The sequence below is a fragment of the Sparus aurata genome, chromosome 13 (assembly GCF_900880675.1).
Source record: "Sparus aurata chromosome 13, fSpaAur1.1, whole genome shotgun sequence".
Classification (NCBI taxonomy): Eukaryota; Metazoa; Chordata; class Actinopteri; order Spariformes; family Sparidae; genus Sparus; species Sparus aurata.
The window spans coordinates 5,130,601-5,152,505 of NC_044199.1; the positions used below are offsets into that span (position 1 = coordinate 5,130,601).

Here is a 21,905-nt window from a genome sequence, read left to right on the forward strand (position 1 = left end):
CAGCACCACCGGATTCAAATGGATGAGCTCACTACTTCTTTGATAAAGACGCTAAACTTCGGATTTTTTTCTCCCCACGGGATAAAAAATCCCTCACTGAATGTAAACAACATTGTTCTCATCTCTGATCCTCCTGCACAGACGGAACTGTACCGTGAGTCACCAAAGATTTGTGTCAAACATATCCAGTTTATGTATTTATTTCACCCAGCAGGTGAATATTGTAGAAATTTAGAAAATGTTTCTGAGTGTTGCCTTCTATCTCTGAACCAGTGAGACACTGTGTCGCACTACCGTCGCATGAAAATCGATTGTGCGTTTAAATCGTTTTGTACGGTAAATCCCTTCAGTGCCGACAGGTACCTCGTGGTGCATTCAGGTGCACCTTGTGAAACTCTCCAATCTAATGTCAATAGCCGTGAAGGTTGTTAAATACGGGACAATTGCATTATTTTCCTCTTGGAAATATAAAGGTAAAATGTCAAATCTTTTTTTTTTCTTTTTTTTTTCACTGTACTTCAGCATACATATATATATGTGTGTGTGTGTGTGTGTGTGTGTGTGTGTGTGTGTGTGTGTGTGCGTGTGTGTGTATTACAAAGGTACTCTGGGACCTAGTGTACAAGAATCTGGTGTGGTCTGATTATAACAATTTGATTTGAGATTTTAATGTCTTTATGATTTTGCTTCTGATAATTTAAAAAGTAGAAGTCATCCATAAAGTTAAACGGAGAAAAATACGGGAGGAAATGACTTTCTCGTTTTGAACAACCATTGTGGCCATTCAAGAAGACATTACAGAGTTTACAAGGTGTGCGTGAATGCACCATCGACGTACGCTGGTTTTACCGTATATTGAGATATAGACGCGCAGAAGATTTTCACGTGGAGGAATACATGGTGTGACCGCAGTAACCAAAGACAGTCATGATACAGGCAAGTAAACACTGCATGGTACCGGACTGATCTTGAGCTTCTATCTACTCTTTGTTTGTACTTCGACCATCCGGCACCTTTTTAACACTCGTCTCGTGCTCCGCCAGCAGTCAGCTGGTTCATGAACCTTCAGCTCGGTCATGGCAGACAGCAGCAAGACTGAAAAGGTCCAACTGCACGCCCCGGATTTAGCGGAGCTGCGTGGTGGTAAGAACGTCCAACATTAATATTACAAGCAAAGTAAATGGAACGTGATGTCCATGAAGTGACGGCGGCCTGATGAGGACATTGTGTCTGCTCGCAGTGTTACAGGCGGGACTTCAGGACAACTTTGCTGAAGTTCAGGTGAGTGTTGTGGAGTGTCCAGATCTCACCGAGGAGCCCTTCCAGTTCCCTGTCAAAGGTAAGAAGAGCCCGGCTGGTGCACTTCATGCATGTTCTATAGTATGCACAGTTTGTTTGCACATTATCTGCATATGTGGAACACTTGGAACTGGTTTGCGTCAGGTTTCTCTTAAAGGGTAACTTTGGTATTTTCCCTCCTGGTCTGCGTCTGACAGCTTATTGCGAAATGTCCTGACAGAGTTGGACCTTGTTATTGAAGAATACAACTTTTTTTTGTATGTTGGTCTTGATAAAGACACCAGACTTCATTTGCAGAAACACACATTTTATCGTCATGTAATCAAATTGGACATGCAAACAAAATAAAACTCACCAGAACTGTCTCGGCTCCACCGTTTCCACCGTCGACAGCTCTGGTTTGCTCAAAATGAAAGTTTAAGTCACTGCGTTTGATAAACGTGTGATGTGACAGGTGTGAGAGGGAGAGCAGACATCTGGAGGCAGCTGGAGAAAACAGCATGTAGGGTGAGAATATTTTTTTGAAGTTCAGTTCAGTTCAGACCACTTTATTTATCCCAAATGGGCAATTTAGTTGTAGTTTTTTCCAGACATCAAACATAGAAAACATAAAATCATTACAACGATCATTCAGTCAGTCAGAAAACAATTTAAGAGGCACATAGGTACGTCATCAATAATAAACCAGTTAAAGTCTGGTGGCTTTGGTGAGCGCTTTGCTCTTATTCTTTAACAAACAGGTCTATCTGTGTCGGGATCCTTCACAGACTCCATAAACACAACGTGAGCCTGTCAGTGGCAAAAACAAACAGTTTTAAAATTGTTGTCCTCATCAGTAAACATGTAACAACAAGGTTTGTCTGAAGAACACCGACATTGCCCTTTAACGTCCCCTCCCTCCTCTCCCTCTAGGCTTGTGTGGACATCCTCGCATCACTGATGTTGGTGGAGTGCCGTACCTGATCCCCTTGGTTCAGAAGCACAAGGTAGTTTCATCCTGAACACATTGTGTTGCAGATATTGAGCGCTGACCTGTCTTGATTGGATTATTATATATTTGTCTGTCCTCCTCACAGGAATATGACATGAACATCATATCGAAGGAGGTGGAGCTGCCAGGAGCCTTCATCCTCGGTGCAGCAGGAGCAGCCTCCAGGATTCTTGGAATGAACGCGGAGGTGAATCATCTTTAGCTCCACCACACCACACGTCCTGACGACTGTGTCTGCATTGTAGAGCTGCGCATGTGTTGCATTATACAGTCAGTTTTTCCTGGAGTGGAGGCTCTGGATATCATCTGGAAGGCCCCGATAGGATGCATGGCAGTGATTTCGACAAAGTGAATGATCAAGTTGTCACCCTGCTGAACTGTAACCCAGATGTTTGCAGGACTAAGTGTTGTCGTCCGCAGCTGATGCCCGTGGTTCTGACCGAAGCGGAGGGCCGGCCTGCGGTGAACAGCAGCTACTTCTCCTCCATCAATCCTGCCGACGGCCAGTGTCTGCTGGAGAAGTACAGCGACAGATTCTCTGACTGCTGCTTCGGCCTGCTGGGCAATCTGTACGCCTGCGACGGGAAGCCTGGGAAGGTAATCAGTCTCATCTGAGGCCTTTTTTTTTTGAAATAATGCATTATCATCTTTTTACTTCTTGCAAATAATGAACTCTCTGGTTGTTTATGAACTTAAAAACAATCATCTGTAGGTTAATAATCTTGCTGAAGTCGCTGCGAGTGAAGTGAAGTGAAGTGAACCTTCAGCCCCGTCACATGTGTGCTCCAAAAGATAATCATTAACAAAAGGAAAGTGAGTGTCCGAGCTGAGCTGTCGAGCCCTCTTCACCTCCCTGCAGGTCCTGGAGGTTCGGGCCAAGAGGAGAACGGGAAGCCACAGTCTTGTGACGGCCTTGAGGACGACGCTGGAAGGCCACTACCCTGATAAAAGCCTGGCTCTGGGAGGCACCTTCATCATCCAGAAAGGGAAGGCTAAAATCCACATCATGGTAAACGTCGGACGTGGCAGAGAACACACGATCGATCGCTGCTGAGAGCTGCGTGTATTTTGATGTGTTGCCTTGTGTCTGCTCACCGGCAGCCGAGAGAGTTCTCCGCCTGCCCCATGAACACCAACGATGACGTCAACAGCTGGCTGAAGCACTTCGAGGTCAGCGCCCCGCTCGTCTGCCAGTCAGTGCTGGTGTCCAGAGACCCGGTGAGCAGAGTCCGCAAACCGTCACCTGAAGCTGTGAATGAGGCTGTTTTGTAATGGTTCTGTTGTGTGTTCAGGGTTTGGACCTGCGCGTGGAGCACACCCACTGCTTCAGCCACCACGGAGAAGGCGGCCACTACTACATAGACACCACACCTGACACCGTGGAGTACCTGGGCTACTTCATGCCCGCAGAGTTCGTGTACCGCATCGACAGGCCCAAAGAGACCCACGGAGTCGGGCGGGATTGAGGGAAAAATGGAGGGATGAACGCAGCATAACGAATGATAGTGAATCACGCAGTATTTGATTTATATTAAGTTCCTGTGTGTTTATAACAACACACAGAAACTTGATATTTATAACAATGAACATGATGATTTTGCATCATTAACTTCAGTTCTCAAACCACATTTCTAAAAATCGTAGTTTAAAGACGATCACTGCTTTTCCTTTAATAAAAAAATGTTGAGTTTCTTTTGATCTTTGGCTGTTTGTTTGACGAATACAGGAGTAACATGGAGCACCTATTACTTCTAAAATAACAATACATTTTGGATCTACATCATCTACAAAAGTGCTCACCAAGGACGGTGATAATACAAAAGAAAATGTGCAAGACAGACCGGAGCAGACTGGCACAATGTTATATACACAAACAACACAGGCACACACCAGTGTTGTCACTTATTTCCTTGATTCTGCCTCCTTTAAATCCTTTTTCGACGTCTCTCAGGCAGAAGTGAAAACACCTGCGCTGGTAATTAAGTCGCCATCATGTGAAATAAAACCATCAACAAAAGCTTCACTCGCATGAAGGCGCAGGTTCAACTTAACTTTTTGTGTCTGAGATTATTGTGAGAACCCACAAGCGTTGTGTAGCGACAACTTTGGACACTACGATTAGAAATAACGTTTTCTTAGGAGAACATAGCTCGCATCTACAGTGATGGAACAAGGTATGGTTTATGGTTATTTATCTAAGTCTAGAAATATTTAGATAATATTAAAAAAATAGAAACTAGTGTCGTGAAGTCAGAATAGGTTACAGAAAACAAAACATTGATTTGTTATATTAAATATAGTTTTCGGCGCGCAGGTGGTCGAGTGGTTGGAGCGCATGCCATGAACGCAGCCGACCCCGGTTCGATTCCGGCCGGAGGTCCTTTGCTGCATGTCACATCCCCCTCTCTCTCCCATATTTCCTGTCTACTGCTTAATAAAGGTGTCTATGCCAGAAAAAATAAATAAATAAATAAATAAATATAGTTTTCAATCTAATAATATTTTCATTAATATAAAAGCTGTTCTGACCTTTCAATCTTATATGCATGGTTATTAAAAAAAATTCCAGATACTTGAATTTAAGCAAAATATATTGTATATATGCATGCAATTATTTGTTTATTGCTAATTACTAAATAATTGTTTATTGCCAAAATAATAAATAATAATCAGTTAAATACATTCCTGAATGAATGAAGGTTTTTTTTTAAATCCTATAGTAAAAAAAACATAATAAAGGGGCACTATGTAGTTTTGAAGAAGGAATTAAAAGGCAGAATTTTAATATTCACATCATCATTTAAGTAATAATACAAACTCAGAAATATGAATCTTATCATAGCTGAAGAAAAAAAAATCTGTTTATTTTGTTTGTTTAGGCATTAAAATCCAATCCTCCTCTGATTAAAAGTCATTTAATAAACTACGTACTGCACCTTTAACGTTACACAACACAAAACTGTCTCCTTGTCTCCATGGAAACACTGCCCTCTGCTGGTCAGAGCCGGTGACGCAACATTTCCCACAATGCTACTGCCGCACCAGCCCGGAAGTAAGACGTTTATTGACAATATGGCCGCGGAACTGGGTTTGGATTTGGGGGAAATTTTGTTTTGACAGCAGTCGCCGGTGCTGCGTGAACAACCCGTTTCCCCCTCAGGAGTGTGCGGGACGGATGCATTTGAATGAAGGGACCCGCGGATCCACGGGACGCTGTCAGTGAGCTGAGGAAACGTCCAGAGTGTCAAACCCGTCATGTCGTTTTTCAAGAGGAAAGGTGAGGAAGCTCCCCTCCTGAAGGCTGCAACGTCAACGGCAGCTAGCAGCAGAGAGAGCCCGGCAGAGGAGAGGAGAGTGGTTCCGGATGAGATGCAACCCAGTGTGGTCCGGACTGCGGCAGCAGGCTGATTAGCGGACGGACACCGCGGTGTTCGTGGGAGCGAGTCGCCCTGCTGCCGCCGCTCACTGCAGTAACATGTTAGCTAGCTTAGCGGTGGCCTCTCTGTGCTGCCTGCCTTATCGAACCTCACGTTAGCCCGGGTCGAGTTAAATCCACCGCACACAGCTGTCGGCGGTTTACCACTTAGACACTTTACTGTGATTATTAAAACAGCCCTTCTAATCGTTAAAAAACTCACAATGAGCACTTTTATCTGTGATAGCCACAAGTGTCGAGCTGTGCTATGACAGCTAGCTAGCTTCATCCCCTCACACAGATTTAACCAGCAAGAAATCTGAAGAAAAAGATGCTGTTTGGCATTTATATCCGGCCCACAGCTGTCAGTTATCATGAACAACATGTAGTAGTCTTTATAAACACACATTTGGGTGACATAGCTCACGTCACTTTGATTGCTCAGCCCCATCCCAGTAGGAGGACGAGATTGAATTGAACCTGTGTGTCAGCAGCTATATTCCACAGGACCAGGTGTTACTTCAGGCTAAAGCTCCACAGTTTAGACAACCAGGTGAAAGAATTGTGATCGGATGAGATGCAAAGTGTGTTTTACAAATGTGATTTTCCTTTTAAAGCTTTATATGTCCCCACTTGATCTGTACTGAGCTGCATTATCTCAAGTTAAATGGTTAATCAGTGCTCCTTCACTGTCACATTGTTTTTTTTTTTACTGCTTTATTAGGTTCACCCAGTTCAGGCTAATGCAGTCACACCTATAATGATAATGATAATGATAATAATAATAATAATAATAATAATAATACCTTCACCACGGTCAGAATGCTAGTTTTCATTCAGACTGTCTCACTGATCCACGTTCAGGTCATTTTCAAGGCAGTAGTCGCAGTTTACTGACGTGTACCATCTTTTGTTTTTTGTCCGCCCCACTTACATCAATCATGGCAGAACCAATAATCAACATTTTTCAGTATAGCAGAAACCAGTCCACCACAAACTACAGCAGAATCCACATCCCTCTAAACCAAATCTGAACCTTCAGGATTAGATCACAGAGGTTTTAGCAAAGTGAAGCTAATAAATTGCCAACCAAGTAGTTTTCAAAAGACAATCGCAACATTTTCTTCTTCAAAAGTATAAAGCCTTTTCTCTGAGCCAGGTCTCTTACGATAAGTCTCAGTGCTTCGGTAGAAAGTACACAGACGATATGTGATTGTGAAAATGGTTTTCAGTTGAAGTCTGCCCGTGTTATTCAGGAAATTGGCACACTGTCTGAACTGTCTGACTGCTGCTCATCTTTAGGTTTGTAGATTAGTGGCTTTTCCTCATACAGTGGTGAAAGCAGCTGACGCAGCACGGCTTCAAAATGAGGAAATATCAGAGAGAGTGCACTCAAATACTCGAGGATGACTGACAGGAAGTTGGTGTGTTCATTTGTAAAAGGCACAGTTGAACGTACGGAAGGAGGTTTTGCAAATAAATAGATGGCAACTAATTTAATATGTTGACGAATCGATTAAGATTTGCAGCTCTTGATGAGTCCTGGTGGAGCTTTCTCTTTGATCAAGCTGGTTTATAATCTCGTCCCATCTTTGCTGTGTTCCCACTCTGCTGGATATACATCAGCACTGCAAAGACTTTCGCAGCTCAGGCTGTTAGAAATCCCGGCTCTTTGGACAGCCTATCAGTGCCGGGCATCTCTGACTCTTGTCCGACACAAACGGCTCCGTCCAAAGTGTCCCGCTGAAAGAGCGTCCTCTGCACCGTGTGCCCAGACCCTTCTGTAACGCCAGGGCTTGAAAGTGATACTTAGCTTGACCGCTCTTTGGAGAAACAGCCTAGTTTGAAGATATGAATGATGAGTCACTCTTCAGAGTGCGTTCCACCGCGTCTGCCACTGGGCACTCATTCCACTGCAGGCGACATACTTCATTTTTTATTTGACAGGTAGCCACAGAGCTCAGGAGCGACGCCAAATATTTAATTGCATTTTCCCACATTGTTTACGCTCAACTCTGAGTTTACAGTCAGACAGTTAAAAGCTCCTATAGGTGAAGCTTTCAGACGGTCAGCTCCACTCGACCAAGGTCGCAAATCTTAACGCTGGCGTCCAGCATGAAAGCCCCCTCAGTCCTGCTTACTGTATGAAGGGCGGGACTGAGGGGGCTTTCACATATCAGAACACAGCTTCCCTATTTATCTCCTCATCAGTCAGCAGCAGCGGTGAAGCAGCTCTGCAGTAAATTTGCGTTGCGTAGCGATTCACAGCGGCTTTGCCAGTGTATCAATTTCCTCATTATGTCATTATGTAACCAGATAGTGTGTTCCAGTCTTTCCTGTGACACCGAGCCAACCCCGTACCTCACCCCTCAACAGATCTCATGTGTGACTTTTGTTTTGTTTTGTTTTTTTCACTCGTCCTGTATTGTGAATGAAAATGCTGCCTCCTCCTCCAGTTACAAGCTCGCTCTCATCTTTCTCCCCACAGCCAAAAGCAAAGAACCTGAGAGAGGGACAGATGCTAAAGTCAATAAAGGTGAGTTACATCTCATCTGCGAGGCTATGAAATGTTGTCGAATTGAAAATGCTTTGTGTTGGTGATGGATTCGGTGACCCTCGGCTACTTTCAGATGTATCATCTGTGTTTTTGCTCGTCTGCGCTCTCAGAACTGAGATTAACTTTTGCGTAGACGTGATTCAAGTAGCTCTTTGCTGAAGTCGTCTCTGACGATGTTTGATCGTCGCTGGTTTTATTGTCACAAGGACCAACGTTTTTCACCTCGAGCTACAAAGTGAAACACAGACAGCTCACAGTCAAACACTGAGCAGTCTGTCGTCTCAAACATCTCTCGCGCCCCGAGGCCTCTGCACTCAGACTGTGAGCTCTTTCAAGGACGTTCAGTAAAAAGACCTTTTCACAAGAAGTCACACTGATGTCATACACTCGGCCCGCTCACAGCTTTCATATCATTGTGCTCCCTTTTTTTTCTTTTTTTTTTGCCTAACGTCTGTTTTCTGCCCTCCACCCGCAGCTCCAGCCAGCCCTCACTCTCCATCACTTGGACTGAGGAACCACAATGCCATCCAGGAAGCCGCCGGGCCCAGCCATGTGGCCATCAACGCCATCTCCGCCAACATGGACTCCTTTGCCCGCGGCCGCACCGCCATCCTCAAGAAACAGCCGAGCCACATGGAGGCTGCGCACTTTGGAGATCTCGGTACGCAGTCTGCACTCATGTGTTTGTATACTGTGTTTAGTGATAACATATAAAGGCCCAAACTAAAGATTTGATTATATAGATAACCAAAGAGAATTTGAAGTAGATGGAAATCAGGATTTCGAGTTCTTCAATTGCAATTATCATACATGTATAACTGCAGAATTAGCCCATAAATGAGGAGGTCACCTTTCTGATTGTTTTTTTCTTACCTGTGTGTCAAGTTCAATGTCAGAAATGCACCTGAAAACCACTGCAATGTTAAATAAATACCCATGACGACTGCAAAGTTGTTTGAACTGGGAATAAATGTTGATTTTATCTTTTCCAACTGAGAACAAAAGCCAGATGTCGGTGGAGTCTTTTGTTCGCTAGTCAACCAATGTGGAACTGATGGCAGGTGACATTCTGTAGACATTTAAAGGTCATTAATTCACAATGATTTGACTTATTAAACTTCACCAGATTTGAATTTTTAACCTGAAGAGTGACTGAAATGAATAATTATCAAAACAGTTGCTTACTCAAATATTTGTATTGAGTATTTCATTTCCATGCCCACATTACTGAAAAGAAACATTTCAACAGGAAAAGGAGAGTAAATATGTGAAATACAGCCTGTGTGCACCCTAACCCTAATGATAAAAGAACAACACACTGATGCAAAGAAATTAATAAAAAGTTACCTTAATAATGTGAAAATAATTTAAAAAACGTAAAAAAAAAAGTTTTCTTCTTGAGGCGTCATGATTTGAATTTTAAATCGAGTCATTTGAAGTGAGAATTCAGTTTCACTTATTGAAAGCAAAAGACAGGATTGTTTTTTTCTCTCTCAACTCTCAGTTTATGATCTAAAATTGAATGAATGAATGAATGCTTTATTTCAAACATGTGAATAGTATATTACACTTGAAGCACTAGACGATAAAACCCTTTGTATGTTTGAAAAGGAGTAGGAAGAAGCATTAGCTTATTAATGCCTACCCCTTCTCCATTTAGTACCTAGTACTATAGGTTATCTTACTTCCTGTGTTCTTCTTCTTTTTTTTTTTTCCTTTTTCCCTTTGTACCAGATCAGTGAGTTTCAGTATTTTTGATTTTGAGAATAAGGGGTTTGTGTGTTCTCTGTAACCAGTGTTATGAATTATCCTGATTGCTCTTTTTTGCAGAATCGACGGTGGTTGTAGTGTAGATTTAGAAGTATTGCCCCAAATCTCTGCACAGTAACTCAAATAATAATATCAGATTTTTGACCGTATGGACTTCATTTGCTGCATTCCTCCACAAAACAAGACGCTTATATAACTTTTCTTTACAAATCAAGACTTGATTGCACAGCCGTCAGAGCAAAAATACATTTTCAGTCAGAAAAGTGAAATGAATCGTGAGTTTAGAATCGAAAGCCTTGTTGAATTGTGGATTTGAATTGTGACACGCCTGTTTGCTTAATAAGCTGCTGTTTAACCTTACGGGAATAATAACAGCTGTAGTAGCTGCAGTGTGCTGGAGTGTGACTCTTGCGTCATTAAGTTGGTACAAACACCGTCTTGTGCAAGTGGCGCTGACTCTCGCGCTAATCCTGTGTGAGGCACGCGCCTGAGTTCACGCTTCAGTTCTGACAAACATTTCAGAGCCTTTCAGGATGACGACGGCCTTACGCGGTCACATGGTGGAGAGACGGCTCCTCCCTTTCAGACGTGGTCTAAAATTAGCTTGCGAGTGTTCACTCTGGATGCCATGAGACGATTGTTGTGTGGCAGACGTGATAAACGACGGTGACGACAGGAACTGTACGAGCAAGTTGTCTGGAGAATAGCTGGGCTGAGTCAGAGGCAGGTGGAGGAACCTGTGCTGCAGCCGGGACAACAACACACACCGAGGTGCCGAGCAGAGGTGTGAACAGGCGGCAGACAAAGGAAGGAAGTTAGGTGGGTCAGTTTTAATGATAGCTCACAGGCACAGTGGAGCTGGAAGGAGTTCATAAACAAGAAAGCAGGTCAGCGGCCCGGAGGAGTTGACAGAGTGGATGTAGCTCGCGTCAGCGGGCAGCGTAACACAACTCGACTGCCTCGCAAAAGACATGCAAATGAGGCTTTTTGATGATCTGACGCGGACAGCCGCTGCGCCGCTCGGTTTGATTTGAACGGCTCTCAGCATTAAGTTTCTGCTCGACTGTGTGATCTGAAGGAATCTGAAGAGTCTGATTGATAAGCGCCTCACACCGGCTGACATCTTTTTGAAGTGCTCTCAAAGGGCAAACACGACTCCAGGAAGCATCCGCCCGCACCACAGCTGATGTGCTCTGATTCATAATGCTAATTCATAAATGTGCTTGTTTATTTTGTTTTCTGGGAGTGTGTGTGTGTGTGTGTGTGTGTACTTGCAGTCTCTCAGGATGACAGATGTTATTCAAACAGATGTGATGTAAAACAATGCGGCATCCCGACAGGAGTCAGATTTGTCCCAGTGATCAGATGTAACTAGAGTTTTGGGGGCTGTCAAAGGTTCCTGTTGGTGCCCAAGTCATTTTGCTGACCACCTCATACACGCTGCATGACTGACCAAACACCCAGACGTAGTTTGACTTGTGATTCTGCAAAGTCTGGTTCAAATCATCTGTGAAATTGCAAAGTCTAAGGCCACAGAGCGCTGGAAATTTCACAAGACATCGAAACAAATATCCAGGAGTTTAGATTCCGCTCACGTCGGCCTCCAGTCGGGACTACATTTTCTGTTGAAGTGGGAGAGCTAAACACGGCAAATCCACTTCTTTATCTTTCACTTCATGCTGCTGCTCCTGTCAATACACTGCTCATTTTATCTTCCTTCTGGCTCGAGTGTTGAAAGCTTTAAATAATAGAGAGTGAAGTGCTCAGTCTGTTATTAAAGTTGAATATGTCTGTGTGCTTAAAGGCAATGTAAATGTTGTGTAATATGAATGCAGCTGCTCTCTCAAAACCTTGTATAGTCTGTAGCTCCAGGGCTGCAACTATTTACCTTTCAGATAAATTATAATAAATTGCCTGTTTCCACTTTAAGTAATTTGTGTTTAATATCTGAAGCTGCCTTCTCTTTTTTTTCCCTTTTCTTCTTGCTTCATGAAACACGCTGTTGTCTGAAATCTGTCTTTTGTTAGAGTTGATGGATGAACTGCGTGCGCGTCTGTATGTTCCAGGTCATTCCTGCGTGAACTATCAGCCTCAGGAGACCCGCTCTCGGCTGTCCAAGACGGTGGACCACGTCCTTCGGGACAATATCGCGATACCCCATTATATGCATTTCATGGAGCGACGGGGCGCCGACCACCTGGTTCGGTTCTGGCTGGAGGCCGAGAGTTTTCGCTCCACCAGCTGGTCGCGGGTCCGAGCGCACAGCCTGAACTCTGTCAAACACAGCTCGTTGGCCGAGCCCGTCCCCGCCTCCTCGGATGGCTCGGAGCTCCGGGAGCTCGGACAGTACACTCCCAGCACCCTCTCCAGGGACAGTAGCATCGAAGGCCCCGCGGTGCAGTCGGAGCAGCGGGACCCCTCCAGCACAGAAGCGGGCCTGAGACCCGGCACCCCTCGAGCGGACACTCCCAGCAGGCAGGCACCCTCCAGGACCGGGACTCCTGTCAAGGGGCAGTCCAGCAGCACCCTGCGAGACCTCTCCGACAAGCTCATGAAGAGTGAGATAAAACTTTCTCTTTATGTTTATTTAAGAGTTTTTAATTTCGAGTGTACAGTCAGCAGGCTGCTACTGCTAAACTGACTGATTATTGATGTCTTTAATTTGGAAAGCAAAGTTTTTCTAAATTATTATGAAAGGAAACTTTTGATTTACTGTTTAAGTCAATTTAAGAATTGTTTTCAAGTTTCTTACATGGAGGAGCATTAAGTGTGTTTCCATCCACCTCTTTCTTAAGGCGCACTCACACGAGGTAATCCGCAGCGTACCTGAGCACGTTTGACCCCTAAAGTCCAGTTTGTCTGACTGGCGTGAGCTCCGTACTGTAACCTTCCTAAATGAAAACACAAAACAAACACACAGCATATCTTCATCATGTTTCCACCATTTGAGGTTTGCCTGGTGCTCTTAACTCCTAAAGTTTGCATATCAGTCGTGGATGAAAGTAAAACATTAATTAGTCAAACAGTCATTCACTTTGCTGTTACCCGGGGATGGCTGAGAGGAACTCTTCTGACTGCTGTTTATTTAACTCTCAACTTTCTGTTTTTGTGTTTGTTTAAATGTGTCTTACAGCAGCAGTAACATGTCATTGTGTACTCTGAATGGGTAATTAGCAGTTGTCCCTGCTGTACTCACTCCAAACTCCACTGTCTTCTTGTTTGTGTGAAAATACATTCAGCCTCAGTTGATATGAAGCTCGAGCAGTCTGAATTATACAAAATACAAAGCCGTCTCTTTAGTCTTTGTGCTTCACTTCCACTTCTTTAGAGTGGATCTCTTTTCAGCCAGTTGTAGTAATTATGAACATGAATATGTTGAGTGTTGTTTTCAGAAACCGATCCTTTCATCCTTGCATCACTGGATGATCGGCTATCTGTCTGTATTTTTCAGGTATAGAGAAAGATGCAGTGACCATCTTCACTAAGTACATCTCTCCGGATGCTGTGAGGCCGATCCCCATCACAGAGCAGATCAGAAACGACATAGTCGGTAAGACACGGCCCTCGTCCGCAGGGATTTGCCGCTACGTGCTCCGCTTTCAGTCACAACAACTGAAAGTCATTCATCTTTAAATGATCGTCTCTAGTGCAATAATGTCTTCCCCCTGTGTAGCTAAGATATGCGGAGAGGATGGCATGGTGGACCCAAACTGCTTTGTCATCGCGCAGTCGGTCGTCTTCTGCATCTTGGAGCAACAGTGAGTTTCTGTCTGTTGGTAGTCTAGAGGAGGTAATTCTCCCGCTGTGATGTTTTGACACAAAGATTGAAGTGCAACTGGTGTCCTTTGTCAGCTTCTCCGCCTTGACATCTTGTCAAGCGGCTGCATTCATCTCCCACTTGTTCTTTCATTTCCAGGCACTTTAGTGAATTCCTGCGATGCCATCATTTCTGTAAATACCAGATTGAAGTGTTGACGAGCGGCTCTGTGTTCCTGGCTGACATCTTGTTCTGTGAGTCAGCTCTCTTCTACTTCTCGGAGGTGAGTGGGCCCAGCGGTTCACAAAACACGACTGACTCACTGAGGCGTCCTTTTGGTTTTGTTCTTTTTACCCACAAACTGCTTCCTCTTGACTCCTCATATACACTTCAGGTTCTGTTGGTTTGTTCATCTGCTTTAGAAGGAAAGTCCGTGTTCACAGAAGCCGCAACATTTAAAGATAACAATAAAAAATCCTTTGTACGCTCCCTGTTGTTACGATGCAAAAATGACAATTAACACCAGAACTCTGTATTGCCTTCTCTCTGCAGTTCATGGAAAAGGAGGAGGCGATGAATGTACTGCAGTTCTGGCTGGCAGCAGACAACTTCCAGAACCAGCTAGCAGCTAAAAAGGGCCAGTATGACGGCCAGGAGGCTCAGAACGACGCCATGATCCTCTACGACAAGTAGGTGTCCACTCCAAAACACCCGGTTGTGATAATAGTTAACACGAGCATGTGACTACTGGTAGTTTTCGTTTCAAAAAGTTCCGTTCTGTTGAATAGCTGCAGTCCTGACCACACAGTGATGTTGTCAGGCTAACCGGCTATCTTTGGGCTAAACTTGGATTGTTCCGTTGGTACGATGAAGCAGGAACACTTTAAACTGAGAACATTTAACCTCCTCATTAGTAGGTTAAAGGGATATTCCGGTGTAAATTTTATCCATGGTCTAAATCACAGTGAAACTGAGTTAGACTCCCTCTCCAGAGATCAAGTTAGCAGACCGCTAATTTACGGAGTTTTATCAACCTCAGAAACGACCGCACGACAACAATACACTGCAGCAAATGGATCCAAATACAAACCTCCACCAAAAAGCCACAAATAATGCTCAGAACAGCACCAAACTTCAGCAACAGTACAAATAGGGTCTCAGCACATAGTCCGGGGCATCTAACCTCCGCTAGCTTAGCTGGATTTCTGTTATGAAGCTAAAAACAGATTTCAACTCTCCTCCATCAGCTTCCGGGTCGGGGAAGTCCTGACGCGACGATTACCGAGTGCGGTTAGAAATGCTCAATTCCGTTCTTTTCCCTGTCCGCTCTCGATAATAACTGTTATAAACTGGCAGGTAAGACACATATGAACTTTGATTGCTTTTCCATGGAGTCATAATCATACATTTTCATCCATGAGCCGCGGAACTCTACTGCACTCGGTAATCGACTCGTCGGGACTTCCCGTCAACAGGAAGCTGCTGCAGAAGAGTGGTAAATTTAGTCAGCTTTTCAGTAGAAATCCAGCTAAGCTAGCGGAGGTTAGATGCCCCGGACTATGTGCTGAGACCCTATTTGTACTGTTGCTGAAGTTTGGTGCTGTTCTGAGCATTATTTGTGGCTTTTTGGTGGCGGTTTATATTTGGATCCATTTACTGCAGTGTATTGTTGTCGTGCGGTCGTTTCTGAGGTTGATAAAACTCCGTAAATTAGCGGTCTGCTAACTTGATCTCTCGAGAGGGAGTCTAACACAGTTTCACGGTGATTTAGACCATGGATTAAATTTACACCGGAATATCCCTTTAACATCAGTGGAACAGATCAAATCACTGCTGCAGGATCCCTGTGTGAACAAAAGAGTCCATGAAAAAGTGAAAAGTAAAACGGAGAGATAGATATTTTAATGGATCAGTTGAGACACTTTTCCAGTCAAGATTCTCCATTTCCAATTTACAGCAAAGCCTCTAACGAATGGAGGGATAGTTTCTGACACTAAACACATAATGACTATCATAACTGCACTTTAACTGCACAAACACTATTTAAAACCCGACAGGAAGCCCCGGGCGTGGATGCTCCTCCACTCGTACTCCGTCACCGCAGCTCAGAATGACTCGATGTGACATTATGATGATAATTGGAAATTAAAACTATACCCACTGTTTTCTTTTATGAGGAAAACAAACCACACGCTGTTAATAAGTGCCTGTGATTATGAATGCAACATTTAGATCAGATCGACCTCATCAGGCACTTATTTTCTTTTTCTCTCTGCTCCAGCAGCCGTCTTCAACTTGAAAGTGTGCATCACATAAAAAATACTCTGTTACTTTATTCACAAGATGGCTATGTAGTCATAGCCTCCGCCTTACCTTTTACTTTTATTTGTAAGTGATATTTTGTGTGCAAACAGCTTATTGTCTTCTCACTCACATAAATTCGCTCTTAGTTGAACAGGAAAACCAAGAAGTAACAGAGCAGATTAATGATCAGCTTCCTAACACCAGTTGTCCAGGATCAATGATGTAAGGTTAACCCACAGAGAGCTAGCTGAACTTGCTCCCCTCTCCCTATTGGCCAATGTAAAACCGAAAGTAACCAGATCAAATATTCAACGAACCAAAACTGCAAACCTCGGCTCCGACTCTCAGCTGTGAGACGGCCCCAGTCTGCACTTTAGCCTCATTTTAAGATACAAATTGTTCAATAACTTCTTGAGGTTTCCTTCAACTTGCACTGCATTCGGGTTTTGATTAAATTCTTTATGAGGTGCCTCTGTCGTTCATTCCTCTCATCATTTCCTCTCCAGGTATTTCTCACTCCAGGCCACCAACCCTCTGGGCTTTGGCGACTCCGTGCGGATGGAGATCGAGTCGAACATCTGCCGAGAGGGCGGGCCGCTCCCCGACTGTTTCACCACTCCGCTCAGACAGGCCTGGACGACCATGGAGAAGGTCAGAGTCTCAGACAGCAGCACGCCAAGCACTCGTCAATGTTGTTATGTTTCCTCTTAAACATAGAAAACATTGCCATTTAAAACATTATTAATATATTTTTTAAAATGATCTGCTTGAACTGAATTCTTGACTGTAATGAGGTTCAGTGTCTTAAGTCACCGTCGAATCGTCTTATTACACCACTGACAAATGCACCTGAGCTTATTTAATGAAATGAAAGCTGAACGCTGTTGTTAGCATATAAAGGTCAGTAGCAAACCTTTGTACCGCTGATATATCGTGGAGCTCATTATTCTCTAACGGAGTTCACTGTGTTTTGCATTTGTTCAGGTCTACATGCCGGGCTTCCTGTCTAGCAACCTTTACTACAAATACCTGAGTGACCTCATCAACTCGGTGCGGGCAGATGAGTTTGTGAATGTCAGCGCTCTGGGTCAGGGCGGGCCCGCGGACAACGACCGCTCGAGTTCAAATGCCAGCGAGGGCTCGCAGACGCAGGTGACCCCAAACTCCAACCCACATCCTCGACCTCATGCTCCCCCGACTGCTGACATTTAGACCTGTTCCACCTCATTACATGATTAACGAAGAGGTTTTGCTTAATGCCAAATGGATGTGATCATCTTTAACAATGTTTCCTATTACAGTATAATGCTGCACAACATTCAGTCCATGATTTTCTCTACAGCAGAGTGCCAAGAGGGCAGCAATCAAGATCCTGAAAAACTTTGACGAGGCGATCACAGTGGACGTCGCCAGCCTGGACCCAGAGTCCTTGTACCAGCGGCCGTACGCTGGGTGAGTTTAGTGTGTCTGTTGGTCCTTCACCGTCAAATGGGTAGACAAACAGGAAACTAGTCAACTAACGATGTCATTTCATTATCGATTTTATGATGAATCCATGAATCTCTTAGTCTACGGCTGAACATTAATCCAATTATTGTGCAAAATCCAAATTGCAAGAAACTGCAAACTTCTGCTAAAGATGAAACAAAATGGTTCTACAGTTGAGTACCGTAGTGCTGCAGAGGCGTCCTGGTCTGCACAGCTGGTTCTCCAGTTGTAAGAAAACATGTTTGTTCAGCACAGACCCCAACAAATCACATCATTGATCGAACATCATTCCCATCTGTCAAATTAATCTCAATATGATTTTTTGACAATATCGTTGCAGTTCTGGTTAGGTCTATAAAAATAAGGGGAAATCTTAAGACTCAGTGACAAACACAACCCGCAAATCCTGGCAATTAAGAAGCTAGAACCAACAAATGTTTGACATTTTGTCCTGAAAATCGGCTAATTGTTACGAGTATATTGTGGAAATCCACTGGTAACATGTTGTGAAACAAATTAGAGACGCACCAAGAGGGGCCATTATTATTATTACCACTGTTATTATTCCTGTAGAGTTCAAGAGTGGGAAGAAGGTGAAGTGAAGTTTGTCTTTAAACCGTCTAAATCTGTATTTTAAATCATCTCTTTGAATATATTTGTCTTTGATCTTATTATGCTTTTACTAAGCTGCCATGTTTGCCTTCATGTGTCTCGTCTCCTCTGTTCCGTCAGAAGGATGACGTTCGGGAAGGTGAATGAGATGGGCCAGTTTATCAGGGAGGCAGAACCCGAGCCCGACGTGAAGAAATCCAAAGGTATGACCGACTGGCACGCTCTCCTTCCTACCTGTTAGCCTCTCTTTGTCGCATTATTTCCTTTGAGTCTTTGCTCTGTCTGTCACATTTGATCTCATTGCTCCTCACAGTGATAAAAAACATCTACTCCACTCCCAGGAATATAAACCTCATGTAGCCGCTGCTCCCGTTCTCCTCACAGCTCCGAGTCTTTTGAAATATTAAAGAACGGAGGCCCTTAGAATGAAATAACAGCTACTCTTTCCATCCAACAACATGCAAAATCGTTCTGTATCATGTCAAAGAGTGCTTTCACTGCAGTTTGTGGCGCAGATTCATTCATGATTTCACTGATGCAGCCTCACTCAGCCGCTCCTCTCCTCTCATTTAGGTTCCATGTTTTCTCAAGCCATGAAGAAATGGGTGCAAGGCAACTCCGACGAGGTGAGGCCACGCCGCGTTCAAATATTCATAACGACTCGATGGCATGTTCGCAGATCCACTTTGTGACCTGAGTCCATGACAAATGATTTATTAAAGCAGATATTTTAAGGTGAACAGGGGTCACATGTTCAACTCAATCGCCTTGAATCTTCCTAATTCAGTTACTCACATTAAGACAGTCTGAAATGTCACGTTTAAGTTGCAAATTAAGAACTATCTAATCCGAAATGCGCTAATTTGTTTTGTCTCCTGTTGTCGACATAAAAGAGCGTTTTTTTTGTTGTGTTTTTTTACCTATTTGGACTTTTTCCCTTCTCGGAGGTTGGTGGTCCTACTCTGCTTCAACAGCCGTTAAAAAAAATCAATACTTGCCCCATCTTATGAATAGAATTTTATATAAATCAGGCTATGAATGATATATGAGCAAACCTCTCTGCAGAAACCTTGAGAAGTAAGATGAGAATAAAACTGCAAAGTTGCTACTTAATGCTGCTGAAGTGGAGACTGAAACTGAAGTGAAACTGAATAAATATATAAATGGCCGAGACTTTTCCTGTCACGTCCTACGTTGATATAATTGGCTCATACAGAAAAGTAAAACGAAACAAACCCTCTTTTTCTGAGCTGATAAACATCTAAATGTGTATTTTGGACTTTTTCCTTCCACTGGACTGACAGAATGAACTAATGGACGTGAAATAGACAAAACAGTGTTTTCATCCGCGGTGTTTCCCCTTCAAATCTGCAGTGAAATGAGTCATTATCTGTGCTGTGACTCTTTTCCATCCAGGCGCAGGAGGAGATGGCATGGCAGATTGCCAAGATGATTGTCAATGACGTCGTCCACCAGTCGAACCATGACAGCCCGGGCAAGTCCACCAAGGTACTGAACCTCACTCAGTGGCGTGTTTCCTTTTGTGGTGATGTGTGGCTTGGCTACAGTCCTTCTCTAAGTGTGCTCTGTTGTCTGTCTGTAGTTATGACCCTGCTGAGGAACCAAAGGGCTGTCACTCCCTGCGGACGCTGGCCGAGCTGATCGCGGACCGGGTTCACCTCACAATAAACTGAATTACTCTTAGAGCGAACAAGGCATTTTATCACCTCCCCAACCGCAGTGTGTAAGTGTGTGTGAGAGAGAGAGAGAGAGCTTCAGTGAGTGATTGTTCACGTGTACATCATTGTTCCAATCTTCCAACTCCATAACACTATAAAGGTACACGTGTAGTCTGCAAACGTAAAGCCAAGCACTCACATCCGGCTGGAGGAAGTAACTCCTGGCGAAGGAAGCGTTCTACACGATGCTGGAAGGAAAATAAATCTGTGCGTCGCTGCCGCCGTACTGTCTGGATAACGTCTCACCTACGTACGGAGGATGTGACAAAGACTGAATAACCTTCACTCCCTCATGACGCACCTCCCCACACCTTTTATAACCATTCCTTTTGTTTTTAGATGAACGTCTCTCTTAAGGGTCGGCCGCTCAAGGCTTAAAGCAGATGTACAGTTTTTGCAAAACGCTTCCCCTCAGCCTGCCTGGAGTAGTTTTGTCTGATGTGGCCGTTTTACGTACTGTAGAGCGTCTGGAAACGTGACAATGAAACGGAGGGAGAGTTCATGAAGTTCTCGGACTGGCTGACCTACTATATGAACCTCCTGGCACCTTTACAGAGCGTAGAAGAAGAAGAAGAAGAAGAAGAAATACTCTCCTAATGAACTTAAGTGCTCCAGTTGTGTTGGAAAACTCCAAACTCCATGTCGTAAATGTTCTATATATATAAATATATATGTAGATTTCTGGTTTACCCCATATGATAATGTTAGTCTCATTTTTTATGGTGATCGCTGTTTGTTTTTTTGTTTTTTTTAAATGCATCGCTGACACAAACCTCAGTGATGATCAGACTGTTCAACTGGAAAATGTGCTCAGTAAATTAAACTTTTTTTTTTTTTAAATGTTCTTTGTTTTGAGCCTTACCAAGACGTGGAACAGAACCAGAAGAGACTCTTGGTACTATGTACCACTAATGTTTTCTGACATGTATGTGTACTTAATCTATAATATATTTAAATTGTGTTTGATTTAAATACATATATTATGAAATGTTTTTGTCTGTCCTCTTTTTTTACTTTGATTTATTTTAGCTGAATTGTTTTTTTTTTTTTTTATGTCACTGTGGATTCAGCCCACTGCAGGCTTTGGTTATTTTTATTACATAAACATGTTTTATGTTAACAGGCATTATGAGTTTTAGCATTTTCATAAACAGTAATGAAGTTAAAATGTGGGGAAAGCAGCTTAATGGTGGCCTATTATCACCTGTGACCAGCTGGGGGCGATGTTGGCTGTGTGTCAGGGTCTACAAGAGGAACAAACAAAACAAGAATAAGTGTGTCTGCAGGTGAAGACAAATCCTCAAATTGTAAAGTTCAGCTCAACCCAAAGGGCTCGGATGTCACCTTCAGTCCAGTCCAAAGCATTTAAATCCTGGATTCAGGTCTCAGTGTTGTAGTTAGCTCAGTGTAACAACAGCTCGCATCGTTCAACATAACTTAAAAACTTGAATTGTCGTGAATTTAATTTAAAAAGTGCGTATTTTAAGATAAATTATGTTCATGCTAGTTAGCAAAAATGCTACATCCTGCTTGAAGCCTCACGAGCTCGTTGTGGTTCACCTGCACGTGCAGAGGCAACGCCCACCTCGACACTAACGGTCGGGGTCTCTTTCCCCGAGCTCTGATTGGCTGAGACGCTGAACACAGACTCCGTGCGGCCGTGAACGCATCAGTAATGACTTTAAACTTGTACATGTTGATGCTGAAAAAGTATTTTGTTTGGCGGAGGATAGTATTTAAGTGAGATTAAAAACGCTTAATGAATAAAGTCATATACTGTTTTTATTATAATCGTGTTTTTTCTGTCTTTATCATTAAACACTGGGCGCTGAGAAAGTGAAAGGTGCGTTTACACCTCTACCTGAAGCAGACGCCTGTTCTGTCAAGGTACACAGAGTCAATACGCAAAACACAGGAAGAGTACGTGTGGTTTTCATAATAAAAGCATGGGTTTAAAAACAAGTCAGGCTCTC

At 43.5% G+C, this 21,905-nt stretch overlaps 2 protein-coding genes across 6 annotated transcripts; both read left to right on the forward strand.

Annotated features, from left to right (window-relative positions):
* Window positions 1–917: 917 nt before the first annotated feature.
* c13h11orf54 (chromosome 13 C11orf54 homolog) lies at window positions 918–3,988 on the forward strand. Of its 2 annotated transcripts, XM_030436992.1 has the most exons (9): window positions 918–936; window positions 1,047–1,143; window positions 1,241–1,339; window positions 2,212–2,285; window positions 2,376–2,477; window positions 2,711–2,887; window positions 3,150–3,299; window positions 3,392–3,508; window positions 3,583–3,988. In XM_030436992.1, exons 2-9 carry the CDS (start codon window positions 1,077–1,079, stop codon window positions 3,754–3,756), a joined length of 960 nt encoding a protein of 319 aa, XP_030292852.1. In that variant the 5' UTR covers window positions 918–936; window positions 1,047–1,076; the 3' UTR covers window positions 3,757–3,988. The 2 variants fall into 2 exon arrangements, with proteins under 2 accessions (XP_030292852.1, XP_030292851.1); XM_030436991.1 differs by lacking the exon at window positions 918–936 and having other exon boundaries at window positions 971–1,143.
* A 1,319-nt stretch (window positions 3,989–5,307) lies between these two features.
* Window positions 5,308–21,723, forward strand: akap10 (A kinase (PRKA) anchor protein 10). Of its 4 annotated transcripts, none has more exons than XM_030436984.1 (15): window positions 5,308–5,567; window positions 8,194–8,241; window positions 8,738–8,923; window positions 12,099–12,590; window positions 13,484–13,582; window positions 13,706–13,790; window positions 13,949–14,072; window positions 14,342–14,478; window positions 16,600–16,744; window positions 17,078–17,245; window positions 17,436–17,545; window positions 18,317–18,396; window positions 18,767–18,819; window positions 19,610–19,702; window positions 19,797–21,723. In XM_030436984.1, the coding sequence occupies exons 1-15, from the start codon at window positions 5,546–5,548 to the stop codon at window positions 19,800–19,802; spliced, it is 1,848 nt and encodes a 615-aa protein (XP_030292844.1). In that variant the 5' UTR covers window positions 5,308–5,545; the 3' UTR covers window positions 19,803–21,723. The 4 variants fall into 4 exon arrangements, with proteins under 4 accessions (XP_030292844.1, XP_030292845.1, XP_030292842.1 ...); XM_030436985.1 differs by having other exon boundaries at window positions 17,439–17,545; XM_030436982.1 differs by having other exon boundaries at window positions 5,309–5,567; window positions 18,314–18,396.
* Window positions 21,724–21,905: the final 182 nt, after the last annotated feature.